General features: G+C 40.9%; 2 protein-coding genes across 15 annotated transcripts in view; both read left to right on the forward strand.

The window, feature by feature from the left end:
* Positions 1–362: 362 nt before the first annotated feature.
* LOC131879897 (inactive ubiquitin carboxyl-terminal hydrolase MINDY-4B-like) overlaps positions 363–27,300 on the forward strand; it is a 32,355-nt gene continuing 5,417 nt past the window's right edge. Inside the window, exons 1-10 of one of the 14 annotated variants that reach the window (XM_059226376.1) lie at positions 363–851; positions 3,340–3,646; positions 5,551–5,674; positions 24,759–24,847; positions 24,932–25,137; positions 25,349–25,393; positions 25,629–25,742; positions 26,416–26,475; positions 26,985–27,156; positions 27,222–27,287. In XM_059226376.1, the coding sequence (XP_059082359.1) occupies positions 3,494–3,646; positions 5,551–5,674; positions 24,759–24,847; positions 24,932–25,137; positions 25,349–25,393; positions 25,629–25,742; positions 26,416–26,475; positions 26,985–27,156; positions 27,222–27,287 (1,029 nt within the window). In that variant the 5' untranslated portion in view covers positions 363–851; positions 3,340–3,493. Of the gene's footprint in view, positions 852–3,339; positions 3,647–5,550; positions 5,675–9,504; positions 9,756–10,701; positions 10,835–14,432; positions 15,039–17,351; positions 17,609–24,253; positions 24,422–24,758; positions 24,848–24,931; positions 25,138–25,348; positions 25,394–25,628; positions 25,743–26,096; positions 26,148–26,415; positions 26,476–26,984; positions 27,157–27,221; positions 27,288–27,300 lie in introns of those variants that run through there. The other 13 variants (XM_059226378.1, XM_059226389.1, XM_059226385.1 and 10 more) reach the window with 13 other exon arrangements.
* On the forward strand, positions 1,436–3,178 carry LOC131879898 (scavenger receptor class B member 1-like). Its single transcript, XM_059226391.1, has one exon. It carries the CDS (start codon positions 1,537–1,539, stop codon positions 3,160–3,162), a length of 1,626 nt encoding a protein of 541 aa, XP_059082374.1. The 5' UTR covers positions 1,436–1,536; the 3' UTR covers positions 3,163–3,178.

The following is a 27,300-nucleotide window of genomic DNA, read 5'->3' on the forward strand; positions in this document are numbered from 1 at the left end:
CTTAAAAACATGTTAATTGTTTAGGAAGATGACTACTGATCAATGTTATGCGAATAATCCTATGTATTTCTCTTTCTCAAAACCCACCCCATGTTCCACAACTCGCCTTTTTATAAAGGCTCAATCGGGCGAATGAGTTCAAAACTGTGAACGTTAAGCAATTAGGTTGAAACAATTTTGACATTTTGCAGATATCATTTTGTGTCATCACAATGTGACTTTCAGCTCCTCACTCTTGAGTTCAAAGTTCATCCCCATCTATGAACCAATCAAAACTGAAGTTATGCTCTTGCCCCTCTATTTCTGGTTGAAAGAAGGAGGGCAACAATAGCAGAGCAAGGACGACGACGGTCTCTTGTGCCAAAAGTGCTTGTCTAATCAATAGTGGAAAAGACTTCAACAATGTTTCTTATTCCTCAACCCTCCTTTCCCTGTTCCTTCTTCGTCAGTTTATTCGCCCCTTCTGGAGTCTGTTCCCTGTTCCTTGGATGGAACATCCGTTGTGCGCGTCGTCGAAGACAGGTCTTCAGTGGCCTTTAGAATACAAGGAAGGGGCAGCCAAACAAAAATCGAACGGACCGAAAAGAAGCGAAGCGCAACATGTAAAAACAACTGTCGAGGAAAATGAAGGCCAACGGAACAAGGGTGGTTTGTGGCCTTTTGGTCAAGAGAGTGTCATGAACCAGCGGTGTTAGTGCTGTTCAAGCAGGCAATTTGTCACTGGGTTTCGGAAGTGAATTCTATAAATGTGTGTGCTTTAAGTTCCAAATTGTGTGGACCAATGATTAACTTATCGGTGAGAAGAATCTACTAGCATCTTTACAAGAAGCTTGTGCATGTAAATGGTTAAGGTAACATACTAAAACTCCGTTCTTGGGTCGGCTGTAATGTGTTTTAAGCTTTAATCGCACATATCTGTTGTTTAGTTCCAATTGTGAAATAGAGATGGTCAGCAAATGGTAGTCATTTCATCTCCGAAAGTCGGGGTGAGAATTTATCCAGTTCCATTTGCTCAGAATACTTGATTATAACACAAACAAGATAAACCCTGTCATAAATACAAATTTGGAACTGCAGTTGAAGCAAAATGAGAGGAAATATTGTTTTCAACGACAAAAGTCACCTCGAGGCTTTTCATAATTTTCTTGTAAATTTGCAATAACATGCAAAATATTTTGCGCCTTCAGTGTTGTCCTGGCTTCAGTCGCTTTTACCACTCCTTTATGCTCACACGCTAAGGCCAAATATTTTGATTTCAGCACTCAACAATTACGACCAGAAATCAGAGTAGAAGAATAGAAAGAACGTGCAAGGTTTGTTTTTGTACTAAAGTACGGAATAGATTGTGATGCCATAAACACCACAGACACCATAATTGCACCTTCCACCATTGTCATGAGGATCGTAAATATCATTTTTGTTGGCAATTTGAACTCTTACATTCGTAGGAATGATGGGTGGCTGAAGTTTTTGCCTTCATTCAGCCATTGCCCTCCCTGGTCAGGTTACTTCTTACTTCTTGCGTTAATCCCGATTATGAACATATGGGTAGTGCTTATGTATGTTCAACAATCTCCTTCTCAGTTCGCTTTCGTCTCTGCTCCCGCCCAAAATAGGATGAATCGATCCAGCTTTGTGCTCATTTTTGTTTGCCAAGTCTTTTTTTGTTTGGTTTTATTGGTCTTGAGCTTTACCTACTTGCCTTCGATCATGATGCATGTGATCAGACACGAATTGGTTATCAAGGAAGGCTCCACTTTCTTCAACTATTGGAGTAAGCCCCCCTTAAATCCCGAGATGCGCGTGTACCTATTCAACTACACCAATGTGGAACGCTGGATGAATGGAACGGATGACGTGTTCCACGTTGAAGAAGTGGGGCCTTTTGTCTACGAGGAAGAATGGCGAAAGACGAATGTGACGTTCCAAGACGAGGAGCGTCTTGTCAGTTATGACTTGTTGAAGGTGTTCCAGTTTCAAAGTGACAGGTCGCATGACGACCCCCACTCGAATACCATTAGTATTCCCAATGTTCCCTTTTTGTCGGCTAGTGCAATTCTCAAAAATTCGGGAATGCTCTCCGTAATGGGCTTTCAAAGTGCATTGGGAACATTGGAACACGTTCCCGAAGTGTTTGTGTCCCACAGTGCCCATGAGATCCTTTGGGGATACGATGATCCATTAGTGGATCTGGCCTCAGTGTTCCTGCCCGACGAGATCCGTGTTCCAGGCCAATTTGGCTTGTTCTTGGGTAAAAATGGAACTAGCGATGGACGAATCTCCGTTCAGAGTGGAAAATGGAACTACAAACAAGCGGGCCATGTACAGAAATGGAAGGGTTTGGACCACTTTTCGGTTTGGAACACAGACAAGTGCAATCAAGTTTCTGGTTTCGAAGGAATGATGTTCCCAGGTCCCATCGTGCCAAACGAGCCATTGGCACTATTTGTGCCTGATTTGTGCCGAAGTATTCCCCTCGTGTTCCAAGAAGATGTTGAACACTATGGAATGAAAACTTTACGTTTTGGACCCCATCCAGATGTATTCAACTACGCTCACGATGAGAATAAGTGCTATTGTGATCCAAGAACTTTGACCAAGCCAGAAATGGAGCAGTGGGCAATTGATTTTGGTTCCATGGGACAATTTGATTTATCCACGATCAATGTGCCATGTGTGGGTCAAGGTCTATTCGATGTCAGTCCCTGTAAATTTGGAGCTCCATTAGTCGTATCTTGGCCTCATTTCCTGGGGACAGACTCAGATTTGGTTCCCACAATAACAGGTCTCCATCCCAGCGAGACTCTGCATTCCTTTTCCATGGATTTTCATCCCGACCTCGGCCTCGGCCTTCACGCCAAGATCCGGCTTCAGATCAATATTAGGATCCACGCCAATCCCAACCTAGAACAATTCAAAAACGTCCCAGCCTCCTTTGATGGAATGGTATTGCCAATCATGTGGTTTGAGGCCACTGTGGACGATCTTCCCGATGAACTCGTGAACCTTTTGCACACCTCCATGTCCTTGGGTTCTCAGATATCCCATGGTTTGACCTGGATTCTCGTTCTGACGCTTTCCTTGGAACTGGGTCTCTTCTATGCGTATCCAAGGTGGAAGACTGGACGGAAAATGCATGCTTCGTTCGAGTTCGACACCTAATTCTACCTGTAGTGTGTTCCAAATTATGTATCCCTCGCGACCACTCTGTAAATAAAGGATTGTTTGTACGATGTCATGAGAGGAACTAGACGTGTACAGCATTTCTTGTCCTAGGCACCATGGAAACTATAGTTTACTGAGCTGGAATGGAACCTTTTTCTTTGCTTTCCTTTCCAGTCATGGAGCTCGAAGCATTCCAAATCCCATGTCTACTTTTCCAAGGTGATTCCTAACAGTGTTGAGCCACTCTCATCGAGCCGCCACATTCTCAGCCATTCTCGAGATTGAGCATCTTGACACAGAGTGGTAGATTACCCAGCATCTGGAGAATATGGTTGGATCCTGGTGTCTCCGTGATCTTCTGGATTGGCCGACGACCTTCGAGGATCAAAGCCTCAACGTTCTGATCCAATTGCTTTTCGTGGAAATGGCCGGGAAGAAGGGTCCTCCAGAACCTGAATGGAAGAACTCTATCATGCTAAGGGTGGGTCTTCAAGGTTTATTTTGACAAGAGTTGAAATTCACACCAGTGCTGAGTCCTTGCGATTGGCGTTTTTATAATCAGTTCCCTTACAATGCAACAATATCTGGAGTCAAAGTTGAAACGTGACCCAAGGTCGATGTGTAAATGAAACCGCAAGGAAGACGATCCGATTAAGATAAGCCCTTGGTTACTATGCTATGGATGTACTTAACTATGCGTCCAAAGTGGCGGTGGAATTGCAAATTTTATAAGCAAAAAAGATCTGACTACATACGGGTGGAGCTAGTGAGTCAATACATTTCATTCAGATTTCTACGGAAAGATTCGCCAAAAACGGGAGGAAAATTACGTGTTTCTAAGAACGATAAAATGAATGATACGAGTATCAGGAGCGTAATAACGAAATTACAATGAATTACTCAATTGCTTTTTTCAATTTGACTTGTAATCCTATAACATCTAAAATGATCTAACTGCACGCATCAGCCCAAAACTTACTTGTTACTTTTTTCCCCTTTTGGACCCCGAAGCTGCCTTTTATTACTTTATTTTTATTCAAGCAACTGAATATGAACTGTACAGATAAATGCCCAAACATTAGAATTATATTTCTTTTGTTGAATTATTCCAATCTTACAGGGAATTTTGGTCTCGACAGCGTTCAATGCAATCTCGTTTGTCACTTTTCCCAAAATTATTGTGTTATATATGTCACTTTCACAGAACTTCAGCTATCAGTTACAATGGTTCATAATATGTTTAGTGCTACTCCTGGTCATGTCATGTGTTTAAAATACTTAAAAGTAACTAGATGGTGAAGCGTATAGGTACAAATTGTAAAATAAATAAAAATAGAAATGACGCCAAAATAGATACTAACATCGTAATATCACAACTTAGATGACTGGAATTGGTTCAGTGTCCATAAAAACAGTAGTTACAGGTAAATGAAAAGCATTGGTTATTGCATTAAAATGGGTGGTCAAGATTGAACAGATCCTTTGTCAACTCTCGTCGCTAATGGCATTTTGCTGTGAGCCGAACAAAGGCGCACGACCGCCAACACTCCTAAGGGACATCGGGCCAATTACAATAAAGTGGTAGGAGGTCCTTGTCCAGACATCACCTTGGGAAAGGCTAATTTACCCTAAAGGGGTGAGGGGCTCAGTTTCGCAAGTAAGATGCGTCCATGCATTGTTGGCATATTGGGGCACGCAGAGGTATCATTTGAGGAATTTGATAAAAGTGGCATCCCGGATTTGAGGGTAGATTGGACGGAGGTGGGAAGCCATAGGACCTGTGTAGACTGTGGAGGAAATTGGAGAAATGCATGTTCGGAAGAGCTGAAGAGAAGAGGGAGATTTTTGATTGGTAGTTCACATGTATCTGATCTAGGCCCTGGCCTTAGCTATTGCAGTGATTTAGAGGGAAAATCTATTTTATTTAGCCAATGAGTACACCTTTTACATATCTCGATCAATTATGCATTTCATTGACCAGTTGTGTAGAAGTAATTGAAAAATGTTCCTAAAATAGGAAACCAAAATGGAAGGTAATTTCGATTTCAAAAAGTAACTGAAGCGAGTGACAAGGAATGGTTGAGTAGTGAATTTCTCACTTTGGCGGAAGTGCAACTGTAATTGTTTCCTTTGTAATTAGACTAAAGCATTGCAAACCATGAACATAATACAGGATGTTTGAGCAAAAAAGTCCGTTTTCGTACCGTGATTTACATTTGCTATTATTTTGCAACACATCAATGACAAACATTTTTGCAAAACTCCGTAAGGGTTGTCAAAATATTTTGGTATGCTCAATATTCAAATCCAGGTTTTTTATATTGTTTCACTATTTACCCTATCTACATGGTAACTAACCAAATTGAGAGAATATTCGTATTTTAGGAGGGTAAACACGTACCTTTGCCGCCGATCATCGCACCAACACGAAGTCTGCGAGACATCCTCAAGATTGACCTCAAGACCTTAAAAGAAGAGCGGATCAAAAAAGGACTGATGAAAGAGAACAGTGAGTAATTGGAATACCATTGTACTGTCAGAAATCCCGGGTTTTGGTTTTGAAACGGACAGAGAAAATGAAAATCTCTGAGAGGTTGAGTGAAACTGTGAAAAACCTTGCGTCAAAAGGAGCTCACTTGAACATGTTTGAAATCCTTGACCTGAGAACGTGCCCCCAATCTCCAACAAATGACATACAGATAAGAAAAATTTTATCTTCATCATGTATCATGAAATCATGTTAAAAATGCATATCCAATAAGACTTGCTTCTCGCAATAACGAGTTAAAAAAATACTCTTTAGAAGTATGAACACCTGCAACCCATTGAGTTGTTTGCAAACAGTTTGAGTTGTTGGAAAGTTGGCCATTCCCGACCTTTTCCGATCCTCCATGTTGCACATGATTCTGGCACGAAAACTGAACCCTCAATTAGGCAATCAAATTAGAGCCCGAGGCATGCTTTGGTTAACAAATAAGGTACTAAAATTTAATTCGGCCATAAAACCATACCAAATATCTCAGCTAGAGTCCTACTGGTAAATAAGGGCAAGCCCAAAAGTGGAAGTGCTCCTTACCATTGATTTGTCTATTAAGTGCATGAATTTTTTTAAACCGATCCAAGCAAGGGACGTGAAGCTTGGGTCTACAAGTTTTCATGAACAGGATTATCGAACCGTCTTGTTATTTATTCTATGCCAATCGGTCGTAAATCATTCGTTGTCGTTCCCCGGTCTGTGTCTCAAGTACTCTGGAATGAAAATCATTATTGTCGTGCTGCTTTTGGAATCAAAAGGGTATTTTGTTGTTTGAGCCTAGGATTAACGAGAAGGGACTTTCCTCTTCTCAAGTTGCTTTTTTTTGGAGCAGAAATTGCATAAGTTTGGCGGTTCGGGTGTACGAATGAGCGCAACCAATGCTCGTTTTGTAAAGCTTAGGTATGCAACTAATATCTAACATTCGGGAGAAGTCAACTGAACATTAATTCAACCTTTTTGAACCTCGCGCGCCTCCACCAAATTTATACGAGACTGAAATCATATCCCTCCTCCACGTTTTCAATCATGACTCTGTGGTCTGAACCGTTTGTGACAATATTGAGACTCTAATTTTAACACTCTTGGTAATCTTTACATTAATAAAAAAAATCTGTTTCAATATGGCATTAGAGTTGTGTCTAGGGTTGATCTAAAATTGTGTCAAGAAAACAGTTCTCCAAGGACCCCGGCACCAATGGACCGAAATGCTAAAACTTAGTTGAAGGAGATTCCATTCGATTAATTAGAATAGCCACCGCTAGAGGGCTTGTCAGAGAAAAATCATTCCGGTCACTCCAACCAAGCCACTTGAGGCTTTGCTTTGAACACATTATGGTAGTTGGGCAGCAGGGTGTCGGGCTGATCGACTTCTCTTGCGTTACTCAGTTTCAACCAAAGCGGACAAGCGAGCTATCAACTCACTGGCTCCCTGAATTCGGTACTTGATTTTGAGAATCACGTAACTCAATGTGTTCAAAGCCGATCCCCATCGCACACACCAGGCGGCCGCGAGGGAGACAAAAAAATCTCAGAAATCTCGTGAGTGTCGCTTCTCTGACTAGCCCTCTAGCCACCACCAATCTCCCCCTACCGTCCCTGTCCACTCTTAACGTCGTCCTTGGGCTACCACGTTAACAACGCCCACGGATTCCTTACGAATATTAGAAGGAAGCAAAGGGACAAGGAAAGACCCCAAGAAAGACGACGAGTATTTCTTGGTACGAATGAGCCTGGAGGTTACTGCCAATATATAGATACAATGCGTCCTTCAAATGGGCTCTAAGAAAGTAGGCCGGTCGCATTTAGGTTAAAGGGGGGGGGGTGACGCAAGAGGACCAAATTGTATGAAGCTTTGTTCTTTGTTGGAACGCTCCCGAACCACTCTCCTCTACGTATATATTTACGGATGAGGTTAAGAGCAATTTACTCTATAGCATGGGACTCTTAAGTTGAAACAAGCTACTAAATATCTTGTGGGTCATAAAGTATGTTTCAAAACCAAAATGGTTGCCATTTGGCCAGATACCAAAAAGTCCTGGAACGTTTTTCAATCTTAGAGAAAACCTCAACAATCAGCCAACGACCAATCAAACCTCAGCCTTGGCTGTTGAGCCAAAAAAGGCTAACCTTTCACTACCAGGAAGTTTTCTGTTCGATCTAATAACACCACTGGGGTTTGGAACCACCCAATATTTCGTACGCATACCTGAGAAGTTAGTCATGCTTCATTTCACGGTCCAACGTTCCATTGAAAGAACGGTTGAATGAGGCTAAAAGTGACTCATGAGCCAGGTGATTGTGCCAGGGTTTGATATTTCTGAAAGATATCGCAATGATTAGATACTTTGTTGTTCGTGATGATCTAGGGACTTCTTTTTAGGCCTACATTCAGTGTGGGATTTTATATTTGATATATGAGTCACACTAACGTGGATTGCAATAGCTACGACCGAAACCAAGAATAAAATTTGTCATGTGAAACGTTTCAATTTGAGCTGTTACACTCGAACGCATCCAATCAATGGATGCAAAATGTTTAGGCCAAAGATCAAATATTGACACGAACATGGTCCAATATATGTCCCTATACTAAAATGCTGCAATTGGGATCCTAGAACTTACTTCTAATGCTACAAATTTGCTATTTTATTAAGACCAATCAATGACCAAAAATCCTCAAACAGGTTATCCCGTGGTTGGGTCTAATTCCGTATGTCACCTCTCACTTTTAGACCGTCCAAATAGACTTGGTACACATACGGAACAATTGCCGTTGTACCGTTGACGTTGTACAAAGTATTTGGTTTTCCTCATTTGTGGTTGATGTGGTCAATCTAAAATGAAACTGGGTTACTCCTTTCCTATCTCCGTTCTTGGGAAATCCATCTATGGAAAGCAAGCTTCTATAACTCATTACATTCCCAATTCACAAAATTCAATCAAATGGGATTCGACGAATTTCAAATTTTACGTATGTTGTTCTGTTCGAGTCTCTTTTTTGGAGGAAGTAAGATAAGTTTTTGAGTTGCAACCGATGCTGAATATAACTTTGGCCAATATAAGGCATTTTCAAGCAAAAAAAGCCACTTAAAAAAGTGAATGAAATGAAAGTAGCTAACGGCTCATCAAACTACAACTTTAAAACAATGGAATATCAAGAGAATATATGTTTTGAGGGTTACCCTTGGATTTGGTCTTTCTCATTCAAAGCCTTAAGAGCCCAATTTGAACTCAAACAGGAACAATTGCAACTCTTTCCTTGCAACTTTAACCATAACCAATCATTTGGGAATTTTTTTCCGCTTTACGTACAGTAATGCTAATATAAGGGGCTTCCCTCTATCTCGTCGATCCAATCTATAAGGTATCATCTAATCTTAAACATTGCAACCATCTTTCATATGGCAATCAAAAGTCCAATAATAGTGATATCTACGGTATTTCCCATAACCATGATCCAATGAGACATGATTCTCGCAATGAAGAGTTTCTTTAAAAAAACCACAGCACTTATCCAAAGACACCTTTGCCTCCAGTAAGAGATCGGTCCCTACCACGAAAACGATTCTTGTGATCATATATGTACATTTGACAAGACGATGTTCCCATACGTTGACGACGACGACCATGAGGTTCCAAGCCCAAAGCATGCAATGTATTGTAGTAAGGGAATACTGTATTTGCTATTTCTGAGAAGCGAATGTCAAGTCAACAAGTTCCTTTCATCTAAAGCGGCTTCTTTTCGAACTCTTCCCGTTGACGGAGTGTGCCTCAAATCAAACCAGGCCTCCACTAGCAATTGAGGGTTCCCAGGTTGGTTGTGGCACATGGAGCACCCACGATCAATCCATTTAATTCAGTTTTTGGCTTCTATGTGTTCGGGTGAGAGTGGGATCGATCGTCTACCTACTAGTTCGGAGGAGCATGTTTGCGGCTGAATCCAGATTTCGGAGTGGAACTAGCAGCAATCACGTTCCCAAAGTGCCTCAATTCACGTTGATCCCAACGTTGAAGATCCAGGGGAAAAAGATTCGCCATCCCAGATTGAGTACGAGTGAGTGTCGTTTGATCAATTTCACTTATATTACTCTGGCACAATGGAAATGAACCCCCGATTCATGAGGGACCATGGCCGAAAGTGCTAGTTACTTTGGAAGGGTGGTGGTCCTTTGAAGACATGTCGTTGTTCCCGTTCGGGAATAAGAGTACCCTTTTTGGTTAGTAAAGGTAGGATAGAGGATTAGTAATGGCTTTTCCATCATGTTGATTATAGACTCGAGAACCTTTTGTCCATATCAAAGGCCATCAAACTTTGTACTTTGAAGTAAAAGCGATGCCTATTATTTTTTCGAGGAATTTGGAACATTCCGGTTTGAACCTTGATCAAGGATTCAAAAGACCACAGATTTATTGTGAAACTAGATTGCTTTGGATTATGTTAGGAACCTTGAATTCAGCATTTGAAGTCTCATTTTGAATTGGTTCAGCGCCTTCTTAAAAAGGACAATCTAAATGTACTTTAGGGTAGAAAGCACTTGCTGCTGAGGTTTAGAATCGCATGTTGATTTGAACCATCGCTCAACTTGGTGCACCTGGTTATCTATCACAATCTAAAGAGCGGAATAATCTTCTTCCGTTGGTGAGCTATTGGTCCATCAAGCTCGAGTTCGTTCCCAAAGTACACGAGACTCCTCGGCGAGGAAATGAACACAAAAACAGAACAAATGCCTGCTTCCATTGCTTCCATTGGGAGAGATAGTTCGGCGGATGGCCGAACTCCCTTTAATGGTTGGTCGGTGAGAAGTTGGTTGTTGGCTCGACAGAGAAGTAATCGAACCGTTCCAAAGTCTCCCAACAAGTCCCGTCTGATCAATCTATTCCACGCTGCCTTAACAAAACATGTCCAGATATCTGGGCCAGATTTGCAACTAAGTTGTCAGTTGTGCATCAGCTTTGTGGAGCGTTCATTTGAAACCTTTCCAACTTGTCAAGTGCCCGTTTCCTGAGAGGCTATTATGGCTTCCTTCAGTGATGTTGTTCGTAAGAGGCTCCCTGGAGATCGAGTCAGCTTGAGCGATCTCGTTCTGGTCAAGAAAGTGGCGGGTTCGGCCTTTCATCGCCGACTCAATACCAGTAAGTGATGCTGTAATCCGAAAGATTCGCTTCATGAAGATGGATGCTGAACATAGGAGAGTAGTTTGAAGTCAAGGCATTTTGAAGTTGGCTTCGTCAATTTCAAAAGCTAACCCCATTTATCCGTTCAAAAGGTCGTTTTCTTGGAGAGTGACTGGTTGAAAAAGCCCAATCTTAGCATAAGTTTGGTGTTACTCTCTATTTAGTGGGGTCTTGTGAGATCACCTTATTTGCAGTTTTATGAACAAATCATACGAAATGACGAGTTACGTAAGGCACTCAAGCTGATATTTTTTCACCGTTCTCACTTACAATGAGGTAATCAAAGCCAAATTTAGTGAGATTATAGTTTCCAACTAGATTCAAACCAAGCAACTTTGTCTGACTTGGATCGTGAGCATAAGACAGCGTGACGAGAAAGTCTTGGACCTATTCATTTCCCCCCACATTTTTGGTATGTGATAAGTACAAGCTGTTTAATCAAAAGAAAGATCAGCCATCAATTCAAGGTACAAAGCAGAGTCAAGAAAGTCATCGAGTTGAATGGAGGCCACACAGTTGGTCGAATGAAGTAGATTGATAAAATTGAGAAAGGTGGCGGCCTTTCACTTTAACTTTTATTTGAGCGTCCATTTTTAAGTAAATAATGATGTCTTCATGCACTCAACCTTTTCACCCAATTTGAAAAAATTGGGCAAAACTCGAGTCTTTTAGAATGGACTCGAGTCCGGACTCATAAGAATAGATCATTATTTTATAATAGGATTTCTTCAGACAAAGGGCCATGACATGTCAGATGCGAGTACTTGGAAGGTGATCACATTGGCCTAATTTAGTTTTGAATCATAAAATTTGTTTTTTTTTTGGGCGGGCTTGTGTCCAGCCATAGATTTCTAGACACTGGATGTCGGACGACCGACCACTCGGTTGGCTAAACAGTACAATAAACCGGTTTGTAATCAATTCCTAGGAGACCATCCATTGTACTGTTTTACCAGCCGAGTGGTCGGTAGTCCGACATCCAGTGTCTAGAAATCTATGGTCCAGCGAAGGTCTCCGAGTTTTTTTTGACGGACTCGAGTCAGGATTCGGCGAATATGGCAAAAAGTTGGAAAGAGTCCGACTTGAACACCAACATAAATTCATCCCTTCTCCCAAGTCACATTCCAATCTATTGGAGTAACTTGAATGTTGTTGACAGGAGGAATTGACTTGTCAAACTTTGCCTTGTTCGCAATTGCAAAAGTTTGAAAAAGTTGAAAAATCTAGACGGAACTTTTTCGACGCCAATTCCAATGGCTATTTATTGCGGTCGTGCATTGGACAATCTGTCCTCTCACCTTAAAGGGAAGTTTCCCAAAAGTCCCCTTGTTATCTGGAAGTGCAGAGAAATGGTACAGATTGAAAAAAAAAAATCGTCACTTTGAAAGGTGTTAACAGCTATTTTCAGCAGTTTTAACAGAACAGGGGTTCTGTCCAATCCAACAACCTTAATTCAATACAATGTGTGAATCGTCGAAATGGTCCATTTCTAACAAGTACACGCACCCATCGAGTTTGCCTTCTTACATGAGCACGCAACAATTGCTTGGCATATATGTAAAAAATTACCGTGTTTGACTTGGATGCAATCAAACACATTTGCCATGGACTTTTTGCCTATTTGCAGCATAAAATATCGATGTTCGAATGCAACCGTAATTTGAAAATGAATATCTCAATATCACTTGGTAAATAGGATCATTTTTTTCTAATTTGCAATGAAGCTAAGTTCAAAGATATTGAATCTAAGTCACAATTACTTATGAACAAAAGTGCAATTAATTTTGAATATAAGTGCAATAGCACTTGGAAACATGATGGTAGAAACTGAACATTTTTTAAAATTAATTTGGAATACAATTGCACTTACTTTGGAGTATAGTTGCTCTTTCTTTGTAATATAACTACAGTGATTGTGGAATAAATGAAGTTAGAGTGAATAAAGTCGTGGACTTTGATGGACTTATTAGGGTTTTCTTGCTAAAATCGGGGCACTCTGGGTGCCTTTTCAAGATGTAAGAATAAAATGAGAAACTTAGATCATTGCAATTAAGTGCAAACTAATTTCATTATATTTACTGCAGAAAGTTGTACCAGTAAATGCTTTTGTAGCTGACCCAAAATGGACTGAATATCAAAATTTTTATATCGTCGTTATTGCGTAACTTTGACCACCTCACCTAAGTTTTCAGATCCGGACTTATGGCCGAAATTTGGTCAAGTTAATGTATTTTGGGCAGATTTTTGGATTGCATGAAGTGGCCATTTTGGATGCAGTAAAAGGTTCAGGAGATGCCCCATTTCTCGTCCATTTTTCTAGTTGTCCGTGGTTAAGTTGACGAAAATCAGGTGGCCTGTGGAAAGAAACAACCAAATTGTCATTTCTGGTCGACAAAGGCAAAAGAATAACTTAACTTAAAAACTAATTTTCTAATCATTTACTTTACATACTTCACGGGCAGAAGCTTAGGAGAAATGGGAAGAAAGTGTTAGTCCTTTTCAAATTATCGAGAGAGAAAGATTGCATGAAATAAGCAAACAAGTGTGAACTATGGAAACTCAGACTTTTGCAGAATGTTCTCTCGTACGTTTACCTAGACAAATTGCACTTTCGTTGCAAAGGCTGCCTGAAATGTCTATCGTGGTGCTAGCAAATATTGATGAGGTTGTGATTAGATTGTACCTCGAAGTTGGAGTTGAGTTTCCTCACGCCAACTCAGTCTAATTTGTACGATGAATGTAAGACGAGATTTGGTGCAATGCCTTTACCAATTGCACCATGACCAATCAAACATCAATCTATCCTTTGAACCACTGTACAGTACTAACTACTAGCCTATTTTTTGCATTCAAATGAAAGACCTATATTCCGCCATTGATTTGGGTTCGCTTTCAAGTTACTTTTACGCAAAATATGCATCTGTAAAATCATTTCTGGCATTGATGATTGAAGTATCTTTGAGTGCAATGTATGGTGTTCGTTTGGAAAAGACTAAGGCCTTTCCTCAAAGGATCTTCTTTTCAATTTAAGTCGGTACCCTGAAGCTGACAAGAGTCCTTGGAAGGCTGTCATGATCGTGTGACACTTTGCACCACCGTACAAAAAAAAGATGGCGGGCCCAAATCCTAGTCCCATTCCTTGGCACAAATCAATTGAGAGCGCCCCCTAGGGCCAACCTTGGCAAGCTCCCAACAAACGTTTTTCCGCCCGATTGGTTAGCAAACTACCCTCAAATCAAGATCAATTACATCGACATTTTCCACTAACACTCCCACCTCTAGAGACGAGGTCATGAAAGCAACATAAGAGCCCCGGAGAGGATTGGGAAAGCCCGAACACAAATGATGACAAAGTGGTTTGTCGCGGGACCTCCAAGGAGAAGATCCAACAAACATGCGTGATTCGGGCTGCCCCATAAAATCTTTCGATCAATTTAATGCCCTGAAGCCATGCAAATCGTAAACTTGATCCCATTTGGCCCTGACTCGCCGATGATATGTGTTATTGTTGGTGCGATATTGCTCAGTTTTGCCACGTTGGTCGATTCAGTCCGCCAGACGATCCGAACCACGAAAGAAACCCCGTCCACTGATTTGAGAGTTGTTTTGAAAGGATCCCTGTTATTTCCCCGCTCTGACGGCGGGGAAAGACAATACTTCCTACAATTAAGACAGACCCTCTTTCACAAGTGATCGACCAAATTGTTGTCCTGGCCACTGAGTCACGGTGAACAGAGCCGTAAAAAGTTCCCGAAGACTAACAATCAGTTTGAAAGGGTCTTTTCACGAGGGATTTCCATTGGGCCGAAGTGCTCCAGTTTGTGTTACTTGTTGAGTGCGGGAATAAGTTATCATTCATTGGCAATGTCCAAGCAAATGAACCGCCGACGAAAGGTCTCAAAGAAGGTCATTTCAAATGAGCCGCCCAAGAGAACGGAAGAAAAAAGGCCTTCCGGTTCGAAACCTTCCCAGCCTCCCACGAGCGCAAAGAAAATCCACGTTTCAACGATATCGGTGGTGAAATCAGCCTCAGTCGAAAATTCCAGTGAGAAACTGGTCTCAGAGGCCAATTCCAGTGAGGATGAAACGGATGGGTCGGATTTACATCTATCATCCGCCGACAAGGAACAGAGAGCAAAAGATAATCGAAAGCTTCTCCGGGGTAAATAAACACATTTTGCTTGACGATTATGAATTGATAATGGTTGTATAGTGAAAGTGGCCTTGGGCGTATTGTGAACCTAAGCGAACGTTCAGTTTGTCGAATCTCATGCGTGCGAATTTCATGAACTCTCCCGGCAAACATTGGCGTTATTTCCGAACAGATTGTGAACTATATTACCTTTTTCAATAACGATCAACTAACGTGTTGTTTGGATCAGGGGACAAGCAATTAAGTTCCTTGTCAATTTGAGCCCGTCAAACGTCTAATTTTTAGATCCATGAACTGACAATAGCTGATCGTAGATTTGCCTTTTTGGATGAGTCAAGCCAAAAGTTTAATGGGTTACGATAACATGAAAAGAAATTAGGATAATTTGGCCACCGTGGCGCTTTATTTACGGCGCTATTGTCCTGCTATCTAACAGTCAAGCTCAGAGTAAAATAATGTGATGATGGGTTGTGCTGAATCAAAACAGGCCATCAAAGCAGTGCGTTTAAAGAGGAAAGCAACCCCCCAAAATGCAGCACCTCTTCTCTCCCGTTTTTCACTAGCCTTGTAACTCCCCCTAAAGACTCTCATGTCTAACTCAGAACATGAAACTAGGAAAAAATCCATTACTTTTTGAAAGGCATCATTGGTGCATCTCTAATGCTGAACCAAATAGAAATATATGTTAGCTTAACTATTCCTTGACTACCGTGCGTGAAATGGAATACCGATCATGTCCGACATTGCGCTAGATTTGGCTTTTTAAATGAGCCACTTGGCTAAGATAGCCCTTTGAACGGTAGATGGCGATAGCTTCTGAAACTAATGACTCCAAGTTGAAATCGTTTACTGAATGCTTAAACTTCAGATTTTCAGGGAAAACCACGTTTGGTTTTGGAGTCCACTGACAATGGTCCTGTTGATGAATTTTATCATAGTGCCATGTATGTGATTTCGGCATATTTTGCCATAATGCTTGACCAAATTATCTTTTAGCTCCAGTTTCGTTGATCAAAAGTAAGGTATTCATAAATAAAAGGGCAAATTTTTATTCTTCATTGAGGATTGTTCGATAACAATAGCACCTTAATAAAACTAGATGGCGCTACATACATTTACTGTGTGATCATCTCATAATCTTACAATTTACTGGCCAACAATAATTTCAGTATCAATCACAGATAGCCCTTTTGCCTTTATCCAGAGTATTTGTACCTACGAAAGCTACTCTTTGACGAAAACTATCATTTCTTACCATTTGGGCCCATTGTTTGTCATGTTTTTATGACTAACCAGAGTAACTATGAGACTTCAAAACTCCATTACTTCATAGCCAAGCTCTAATTCAATCAGAATCAAATGATAAGTAGAATCCAATGACTTGAGTGGAAGCAGAGTCAAAATTATTTATGTTCGTTCTATCTTTGCCATGCATTGCTTGCCCTTTGATAGGGCGCCATCTAATGGTGAATTTTGTAGTTTACATGGCCAATTCCAATTGTTGTCGTTTGAGGAACCTAAAATTGAATATGGTATCGTTTCCCAAATCGAATCTACATACTTTTTTATTGAATAACACAACACAAAGCCTGACCAGGTTTGCCTTTTGTTTCTTTTAGCTCTTTTTGCTCCAAGAAAACTTTCAACATTTTGCAATTGTTTGGTCGTCAATTTCCTTTGTGGAAATCCCCCAGGCTCTTCTTGAAAGATATTGTTCAGTTCCATGAACCAAGGTCGTAAACTTGAAGGTAAAAAGGCCTCAATGATTTTGCTTTGCCAACAACAAAGTTTGCCGGAGCTCTCATCAATCTTGATCTTGGATTTCGAATCCATTTGTTGGATGTAAAAGCAGGATCACTGATGACCCACGAAGGCTCGGTCGTTGTGTGTCTATTAAATCAATACTAGACACAAGAATGACTACAAGCCACGTTTGTGTCGAAGATCATCAGTCGTGGATTGGCCTTTTTTCTCGCTTTATCCAAATGTTCACTGCCCTAGGAAGCTCAAGGCCTCATTGGACATGATCTCATTTGTTCGCGAGTTCTGTGAGTTCTGTGAGTTCCATCGGTCCACTTGAAAAGGCATAAAAAGCGGTAAACAAGCCGGAATCTATCTTGCAGCCTTCTCCTGGTTGCCTCTAAGGACGAAGGAAAGAATTCTAGAAAGAGGGAGGGTAGGAAAAAGGCCAGAATTCCTTTCTTGTCGACAGTAAGTCTTCTCAGCCATCGAGAAGGCCTTCTTTCGTCGGCCGTTTGCGCGAAGGCCAATCGTTGAGGAAACGATTGAACTGCCCTCCGACTCTCAACTTTCGAAACCACAGACAGCTCTAAGAGCTTTGTGGCTCCTGTTGATCCAGTTTTGGTGATCTTGATTTGGATCAATCTTGTGCTCATTTCGATTACGGTGAGCAAACTTCAACTTCAACATGGCGGCCTTTGGCGAAAAGAAGCCCCTGATCGTCAAGCGATTGGCAATGCTCAGGCAAGTCTCAAACGTTCTGAACCACACAGAAAAGGATCATTGCTTGATAAATATTGTCTCTTCTTTTACGGTCAGGAGCCTCAAAAAAATTGAAAGTAAGTTCACTGATCGTGCCATATTTTAAAATGTGTCTTGTATGCTTCAGCACCATCAAAAGCTCAACTTGGGGGGAGAGGGGGCTAAAAGCTTTTTGCCTATCATCAACTTGTAAGTGTCATACCCAGAGGGGATCTCTTTTGGCTCTGACTTTCAGTCATGGCCAAGAGTATTTCCACGGGATACTCTAACCCGTGGTTGATATGCGTAGACAAGGTCTTCAAGACTGGCCCAGGATATTGGCAAGTGACGAATCAAAGTGCTTTAGCGACCGATGACTGCAATGCAGAAGCATTGTTTCCACTTCCGTTTAATCTAATTCGTCCCACCATGTCAATTTACCAGCAGCCTTCTATTGTTCGTTTGTTGGGCCTGGAAGCCAGCCTTAGGCAAAACAGTATCTACTACGGGTACGGTAGGTAGGCTGGGAAAACAATAACCTCGATCAGGGGACATTCATGGCAAAATGGGTCTCCGAGGTCGGGCTCTGGTTTAGTTTCGTTCTCGTCAGTGCCAAGTTCGAAAGACGTTCCAATCCATGGTGGACGAACCGTACCCAAATTCATCTCAGTGTGCTCCAAGGTCCAGTTGGTTCCTCAATGCCATGAAGGGCGGTCAGTTCTACTATCACTATGATTTACATCCTGTAGCACCCACACTGTGCCAATGAGATTCAGGTGTGTTTTGCATTTCTGAGTATATTCAGCGAAAGGTGGAAGAAGCACCTGCCTCTTTCTATTGGAACCAAGTCCTCCTCATAATCCTATCGAAGACGCATTAGGGTAATGTGCTTCTATGTAGAGGAGCCACGTCTTTCTTGACTTCGTGCTCCACCTCTTCCAAAATCAACAAACTCAATCTTCGGTCCCTACATATTTACACACAAACATGGCGTATGTATTGCCTCGAAGCGACGTGGTGTTGTACTTCATTTGCGTTGCCTCTCAGTGCTGACCGATTCTGTGGCTTGCTTTCAAAAGGTTTCTGCGCCACTTGAGCGTTCCAAGACCAGGCCAGATTTCTAAAAGTACATGGATTTACGACCTGTGGAATATTGATCCCTTGATCAACGTTGTAAAAAAGGTTCGCCAATCTTGAAGACTCAACATAAATTCATAGGTTAAAACGGTTAAATCTTTCCTTGAAAAGCAACAAACGTTTTCAAATTGGCGTCATCAATTTCAGAAGCTATCGCCATCTACCGTTCAAAAAGCTCTTTTCGTTTAAAACGATAAATTTGGCGCAATTTTGGAAGATTCTCTTGGTTATCTTGGTTCAAACCTAGGCTAGTTGAGTCCAAGCTTCTTTACAGCATTTCATTACAACATAAGTTGCTGCCTTAACACCTTAAATGGGCGAACCTGTGATCTTTCCCAAGGGTAAGGTCGCACGTTGGTTGTGGCAATGGAGCGGGCATATCCCAAAGTTGGGACACACATCATCTGAGGCCGGTTCTTTGAATCATGTCCAATTCATTTGACACATGAATTTGTGCACAACCCCACTTTTGCGTTCTTTGAATCAAGTCTAAATTAGGTAGTGATTAATTCATGCACCAATTTGCTGGTTAAACTAGACAGCAAGAATTAACCTCCCCATTCGCGGCTAAACTGAAAATATTATGGGCATGGGAAATTCTCTGGCTTTTGCTTTTCAACTTTCATTGAAATAGTTCAATTATATCAAACGGAAACATACATATTGGAATCGATTTTGATTTTCTTATTTTGTAGATACAGCTAGCCTTTCACATGGCCTTGACTTTTTCCTATGTTTTGATCCTTAGTTTTGATCTCAAATATTGTCTTGCACTCTGTTTAGAATGTTGTTAAGTAACTTTATGCTATGCTCTCAAGACTTTTAAAGACAGTTTTTCATATCAGTAAATCAAGGACTTCAATTTGTATTTTGTAGAAAAGTCAGTTGCCAGTCAAAAAAGTGTAAAATGACACCTAAAACACACTTATTGGCACATTAGACTAAAAGTGCTGAAAAGCAAAACCATCAGGCACATGAGTTGCACCTTTAGTAGAAATTGTATGGACATATTCATTGGCTGATTAGCTATTGCAGGTTGAATGTTCCTGTTTTTGTCAAATTGGCCATAAAATTTGCTGACAATCACTTGCCACAAATTAATTGACATATTAAGTTCATTTTTGATGTTATATACTTGAATGAATTATTTTGTTACCTTGAAAGGCTATATTAACTTTATTGACATATGTAAACCTGCTACTTCGTTATTGTAAGTTGAATATGACTAATTCACCACCAACTGAATATGATTCAAAGAACACGAAAAAGTTCGTGACTAAGTCACCACTAACTAAGGGTGACCTAGAATATCAATTAGTGCATGAACTAGACGCGATACAAAGAACCGGCCTCAGATGTCAGTCCGAGCGAGAGAGCTGCCATCTGACTCCGATGAACGAACTAACGAGTATTAACTGATCATACGATCAAGAAAAAGGTGGCAAAGTCTATTTCCGATCTTGAATACAAATTGGTCTGTGGTCGAAAATTTCTACAATTGCTTGCTGTTGTCCAATTTTTGGAGGATGACTAGATTTCTCATAGGATTATTTCAAAGCCGGGTAGAACGAACGTTCCTGATGATCTCGCTTGAAATCTCTTTGTTTTCTCTCGAGCTCCATTAAGTCATTATTAGTCGATTTAAGAAGAACACATTTTGTGGAACAAAGTTCATCGATGGGTAAGTAAAGCTTGTGCTTTTACGTTAGCCAACAAAAAGCATGCGATTGCTTCTGCTCCTTGATCATCAGGAGCATTACGTCCCTACCTCAACCATAACCTCAATGCCGATCTCACGTAGAAACAGACACTTCAAGGAAGAGAAGCAGATTCTTGTCAAAACAAGATTCTTTCAGGTTCTTCTAAGGAACTTATTTACCCTGGTCAGAATCTTGCCAGTAACACTTATTCGTCCAGTCAATCTTGAGCTTCAAACAATAGCATTCATGTAAGTGAAAATATGGAGCTGTAATCCCACAACTTGATCCCCCTCAAGCACCAATGTTTTCCACAAGAATCTTTCATTGACCGACCGAAGGTAGAACGCACTGCATTCTAGCTTTCGTCGGGCAATGGCAACATCAGAAGCGTTTGATTGTCGTTTAGACATTCGAACGACCTTTCCTTCGACTGGAATGTTTGCCGCACATGCACTCTCCAGAAATCGAAAACATGCAACGAATCGTCTGAAAGCTGGGTAGTAAATAAGCCGTTTGCCTTTAGTTGTCTCTGGCAGTCTTTTGAAGATTTTCCAACAAGATGACCGTTGACATATTTTTGGACAACAACCCGAGGGAAAGGGAGTTTCCATTTGGCAACAAAGTTTCTTGGTAGAGATCGGAGATTGATTTTGACCATGATTTCAAATCTTGACCAATTTGTTTGTTTTGGAACCACTTTTTCCTCTGGTTATGATAGTAATGGCCCTTTCACAAGCTGGAACGTCTTGAAAGGTTTGGATTTGGCAGAAAAGGGATTGCGGTTTTCACTGAACAAGCTCTTTACAACTAATAAAACGACAAGTTGGAAAGTTTTACAGTCCATTCAGGTGGCAACAAATGTCTGGTCCAGCCTCGTGGGCCCATAAAACGAGCCAGAGCTTACTTCTCACGCTGATTATGTTCTTCGTTTTCTTCACGCCTTAATTCACTTTTGTTCTTTGATTTTCCTGGTCCATTTACTTATATGGCTTGGGACCCTCCCATTCCAATCAAATCCATTTAAAGTATCGAGGGAACTATGTCATTAAAAAAACGGGACGTTAATGCAATGACAGTTGTTGGCCAAATTGGATCGACCAATGCAGAACTTCAATCGGAACAAGTGCAAACAATACCGTGATGTTTATGGTTCATGGCAAGAAAGGAATCGGCCTGGGCTCTTAAGGAAGAAAACCTGTCTCAAATGTAACTTGATTACTTTTAGAAGTCTTGTGAAAAAGGTCTACCTATGGAGTATTATTTTAGACATGATTTATGTGGTCTTGGCCTTTTTCGATTTGATAAAATAATAGAAAAGCTGTAATTGAGATTCAATGAATAATTCAACGCATTTTGGATGTAAGTGTAATTTTAGTAAATTACATTTTCTTGGGATGTGATTTCACTGCCATTGTACTTATTAACATTGCTTGACGGTGAAATAATGATTGGAGCAAATTATATTTTGTCGACTGATTGGCAATCTTTGACCTATCTTTGGTTCAAATCTTACATTTCTAATTTGTCATTGACCTATACTTATGCAAAAAAAAGTCTGGTGAGAATGATTTCATTTTACGAGAACGGTTTCGTCGTGTTACGGAAATTGTGAACCCTCGGTACCTTTTCCAAGATATTGAATTGAAACTCTGCAAGTTATTCAGAATGTTTCTTGATTAGTTCTCGTAAGTGAAGTACACTACCGTCATTCGTCAGTTTGGATAGCCAATCACGATGGAAGAACACTAATGACAAACCCTTGCTTATTGGCCACTAAGGAGTCACCCTCACAAAAGTAAGGGCCGAAAGTGCTTGAGCAGCCTTGGCTGTCCAAAGTGTCCAATTACTTCATGACAACTTTTTTTGAGTGGTCCAATGTCCGTCCCAAATTCATTGTTCAGTTGTCTTTCAAAAAGGGAGGAGTGATGACTCTCTGATCCATCCACATACTTGGACCAATTGGGATGGCTATGATCGTGTTTTGAATCATGCCTTTCAGAAAACTTCCGCCCCATAGCAAGCTTATGAAAGGTACGTCGTCGACTTTGGTCTCTGGACTCTGGTGAGCAAAGAATCAAAAATCTCAAACTTGGTAGACAGAACTCGAAGCGAGGTCTGAAGCAGAAAAAACGGCGACCCTCCATTAGAGGGTTTGTATTGGACACGTGGCAGCCACCGGTTAAGCCGCGTGTTGTGCCGATAAGTAACTCTTTCGTGTCTCTGATTCAAGCAAAGCAATCAGAGGAAATTACTGTGACACTTAGTCCAAGGTGTCTGTTAATTTGAAAGTTTTTGGCCAAAATCACGAAACAAGACGAGCAATAAGAAAAAAAAATGACAAAACTCACACGATGTGGTTTAGGTGGAAGAAACATTTTTATGATCTAAATGAGTGCTTTGCTGGTACATTCGAGTTCTATACCTGGTTCAACACTCTTAGGGTCATAGATTGTCGAAAGTCGAGGTTGTATAAATTATATCAGCAATAATCAACACGGGGTAGTCCGGGGGCAACGGTTCCATTGTGATTTCCAACATAAAACCACGCTGCTCTGCCCAAAACACACATTTTAGTTTAATATGTGACTAATTTTGGAATTTTTGCCCCTTTTGGCGAGGAAAACGATGCGAAAGAAAATCCAAGTATGAGAGTTAAATCTAATGTTTTCTGCTTGTTCTGGTTCTTTTCTTCTTGTTGGACTAGACAATAGTATATGACCTATAAAGGGAAATGGGAACCCAGTGTATTAATCGTCTTTCGAGACAAAGGTGCAATGAATATAAACATAAGAAAAGTAGAAATACGACTCAGTCAATTCTTAAGAATGTTAAGTCTGCGATAAGTTGGATGATATAAATCAGATGCAAACTAGTGAACAAATCAAAGTTGCCTTTGTTTTTAATTTTCAACTTTGATTTTGATTCTTAAGCCTAGAACTATATTGATGAAAAACTCATTGATAAAACGTGTTAGTGATCGCATTTCTGTAGTATACAGTACAAGCTAAATGGTCACTGTTACAAACGCGCCAGAAAAGTTATCGGTGAAGTGCTGCTTCTTGAAAATCAATGCAATTTTCGGATGATTGGCAATAGCGAGCAGATTTGCTCTTATGTCCATTTGCCACTCAACTTTCTCGAACTTACCAAACTAACTTGTGCTAAAAAGGTCCAATTTAAGACTCTTTGTTTTGAAAGCGGATTTGGATTCTGTTTTCCCATTTTCTTTAATTGGTTTTCTTGTTGAACTTTTACTAGAGTACCCTCCCCATTCGTTGGTCTTCTTTCATCCGTTTGAAGAGAGTCTCTTTTCAAGTTTGGCCCTCACCACTTCTCATTGAAATGAGATTGTTCCTCGATGAGGAAAAACGGGAGCAAACAATTCATGACCCCCCTCTGCACTCTTGGCTCTTTTATTGCATGCTTTCACTTGGAGTGTTCGCCATTTTGTGGGACTGAAATTCACTTAACTTAAAAGCATGCCTGTCAATTCTCGACCATTGTGTTCTATGTAATCTGTCGTCGAGGAAAACAATTAGAAGGGAATTATCAGCAGGGAATCCTTCTCCCTCCAAGCCTTGTCCTTGAATGCATTTATATTGTTTATGATTATGTTTTGATCGTAATTATTGTCCGCCTGACATTGATTTGGAAGTCAAACCTAAACCAGGGTCCAGGTGGTGTGGTCCAAGCGGAAGATTTCTCGCTATTTGCATTCCATTCCAATATTGCTGGAGTTGTAGTGTCGATGCGGCATTCCTGGAGTGCCAGCCAGCCATTCTTCCTTCAATTTCTTGTAACTAAAACTTCTTCAATGCAGTCGCTCTCGGATTGGTCGAGTTTTCCATTGTGGACCAATTTTCGAGACCGACCCACGCCTGGCTCATCATTGCAGGGGTCTTTTTGCTACCTGAGTCATTTGTCATCCTCCCAAGGGACCATGAGGATGAGCCTCTAGCCTCAGCTCTAGTTCATTCAAGTCTAAAATATCCTTGTGCGAATATCAAAGAGGCGCAGTTGTCTTCTTCATTATGGGACTTAAAACGCGTGAAGAACGGGAGAAGGCTGAAAGAGGTATGGTTCTATCTATGTTATGGGGTTTCTAATTCAAGATCCTTGACGACGCTCTCACTCCTTGTTCGAATGGAGTACCTAACGTTGGACCGCTTTAAAAAAATACGTGACAATCAGCTTTTGCGACAAGTGAGACACGTTCGTTTATCGGTATCTTAATAACGGAACAACAGTTACATTTTAAAACAACCTGTTGTTCATGTGGGCTGAACCGGAACCAAAATCAATGCTCAAAGTTGGACCTTACAAACGAAGATGGTAGATTTTCCATTTTGTTTTGCTTGCTTTGTCTTCACTTTTTAAGATTGTTTATGTTCCAATGCTAATTTCTTTCCAGATCGAGTGATTTATGCCCGGAAGGTGGGAGAAGAAGCAGCCACTGGCCAAGTTTTGGATGGGGAGCCCATCGATTATGAGTCAGCTTGTGTGAGTATACACCTAGAATAGTCGCAGCACCGCCCTGCCTTTGACGAATGGGCTCCAATTAATAGGCTATTTTCGGTATTACAGAAAATCAAAGAGTTAGCGTGGGGTTCCTCCAATATGCCGCCCAAACCTGAGTGGTTGAAACAAGGCATCGTCTTCCGACCATGTGATCAGCTGTTTGCTTATGGCCTCAAAACTCATAAGAATGGCACCAAGAACTTCCTCATCAGTCTTCAAGCGTACTTCTTGAAGCAGCTGCTGTTTGATATGAAGAAAACTGGAGGAGCCAAGTAAGTTTAATGCCTCCCTCAAGAGAGCATAAGAAACCGGGAATGGGGTGTGGTGATGCGGGTGGGACGGGGTTGGAATATATTCAATCATATGACCAAGGAACGGCGAATGAACTCGGGTGCACTTGATCTTGTACAAAGACAAAACTCTGTATATACTGACCAACGTTGGCATTGAATGACTTCAATCAAGACTGATGCTTCTCATTAGGTCCAAAGACGAATCATCGACCAAGCGACAAAAGAATAAGAACACGTACGTGGACATATCATTTAAATAGAGACTATCACAGCAACTTGATCATAAACAGATTTTGCTTCATTTGATTTTGACCTCTACCGACTATTTTGAGGGTAACCAATCCCTTGTCTGCTACATGCTAGTTTAGGCTCCGTACGTAAATGTCTGTCCCACAAAATCATCGGGACCACTCAGGTTCGTCCCCAATCTGTAGTAGGCACTGTTCGTTTTGCTCTTCTGGCTTTTGTAGAAGAAATCTGCACATCGGACAACTTTCAACGTTGGACCAAGATCCATTGATAACATCGACAGGTTCCATTCAAAAATCAAAGCACAAACCCGCCAAAACATCCCTCAGCACAATGTAAGTGTTAATAATCTATCTGGAAAGAAACACCGTTCAGTGTTTCAGTGTTCAGCATGCTTGTGTAAATGTCCTATCAACTTACATATTAAGAATGTTTTTTTTTAAACAATTTCAATTGCTTTGTGTGCATGATTACTTACGTCCGTCCGTCAACGACAAAGTCACAAGTAGAGTTGCACCTAAACAGAGTTCAAACTTCCGCCATTCTCTGTGTTAAAAACTCAAACTGGTCACCCTTGATGTCCTATTCGTTAATGTTCCAACCAGTCTTGGGGGAGGTGGGGGAAACTCAAAATTGATACGTCGATTTGACCCCTTTGAGTAGTCGGTACTGATAATGAATTTGCCCAGTTCAAGGCGTCCTGCTCGAGGGCCAGTTGATAGGAACAAATCGGCTGTGTGGTAAGTACACTTTAAGGTAATGGAGGTTGAAATTGCCACCTCCTTTGAGCTGTGTAAATAACGGCTGTACAGAACATACGGAAGATCGCCGTACGTACACGTCCTCGTAGTTGTGAGTCCTTTCTGTAGTGAGTGACCCCCTGAGGTGACGCTTATGACCATATGTCCTGTACAGTATTTTATGGTACCTCATCAAACCAATACCAGATTTAGTCTCTAGTAGACGTTTCGTTTTCCTTCTATTTCGCATTCATCTGCTTTCTTGTAGATTTAGCTCTGGTTCACGTAGTCGACCCCAACCTACGGAGAAGTGCAAAGGTCCGTCTATGTAAGTATATGTCGCTTGATTTCCAAGTGAATTGACTTCTTTGATGCGTCGTGCAAAGGTGGGTATTATTGGCTTTGTTTGGTTCTGTACAGCTAAAACACTACGTTGAAATGCTTTGCAATGGGAATTAAATGTTGTAAAAAAGTGTGTTGTGTATATGTATATATATATATATATAGTAGCTTAAAGGTGAAACAGGTATTATTGGCTTATGTCAGGGACAATCTGCAGATTTCAAACGGAAATGAAAGCTTTAATTTGATGATAATTTTGAGGGCAACCTCATACAAATATAAAATTGGCTGAAATAGATTGTTCCCACAAAATGTGCCGTGGGGTTCTTAAGCAACTGATATTTTTGGATGATCCTGCTCTCAAAATGTTTAGATGAGAAAAAATACACCTGCAAGTACAAGTACCTTCTAAAATAATTGCTCATACGTTATTCACAAAATCAATGGAAAGATCCTCTGGTTCATATTCATGAAGAGAAGTCTCATCGATTGTAGGGCCCAATTATTAAAGCCTGGAGAGAAAATCCAACAAGAAATGCTGGTGGGGGGTTTGGTGGAATTACTCTCCAAAATTGCAGATGGTAAGGAGACCGTCCTCTGTCTTCCTGGACCCGACAATTGCTTCCAGCCCACTGCTCATTTTGGCATTGATGGGATAACAGAGAAGGTAATATTAAATTGGTGAAGTTGGACGAGGTCCAATATTTGAAACCTTGCTCGGTTCCTTTTCAGCTGCGAGTTATGCGTTGCTCAAAAGACGAAGAACTGAGAACATATGTCAAGAAATACTCTGCAACGGTAAGTAACTTGG

This window comes from Tigriopus californicus, chromosome 4 (assembly GCF_007210705.1).
Source record: "Tigriopus californicus strain San Diego chromosome 4, Tcal_SD_v2.1, whole genome shotgun sequence".
Taxonomy (NCBI): Eukaryota; Metazoa; Arthropoda; class Copepoda; order Harpacticoida; family Harpacticidae; genus Tigriopus; species Tigriopus californicus.

Coding starts and splice junctions, on each gene's coding strand:
- LOC131879898 (XM_059226391.1), top strand. CDS start 1,537: ATGAACATATGGGTAGTGCTTATGTATGTTCAACAATCTCCTTCTCAG.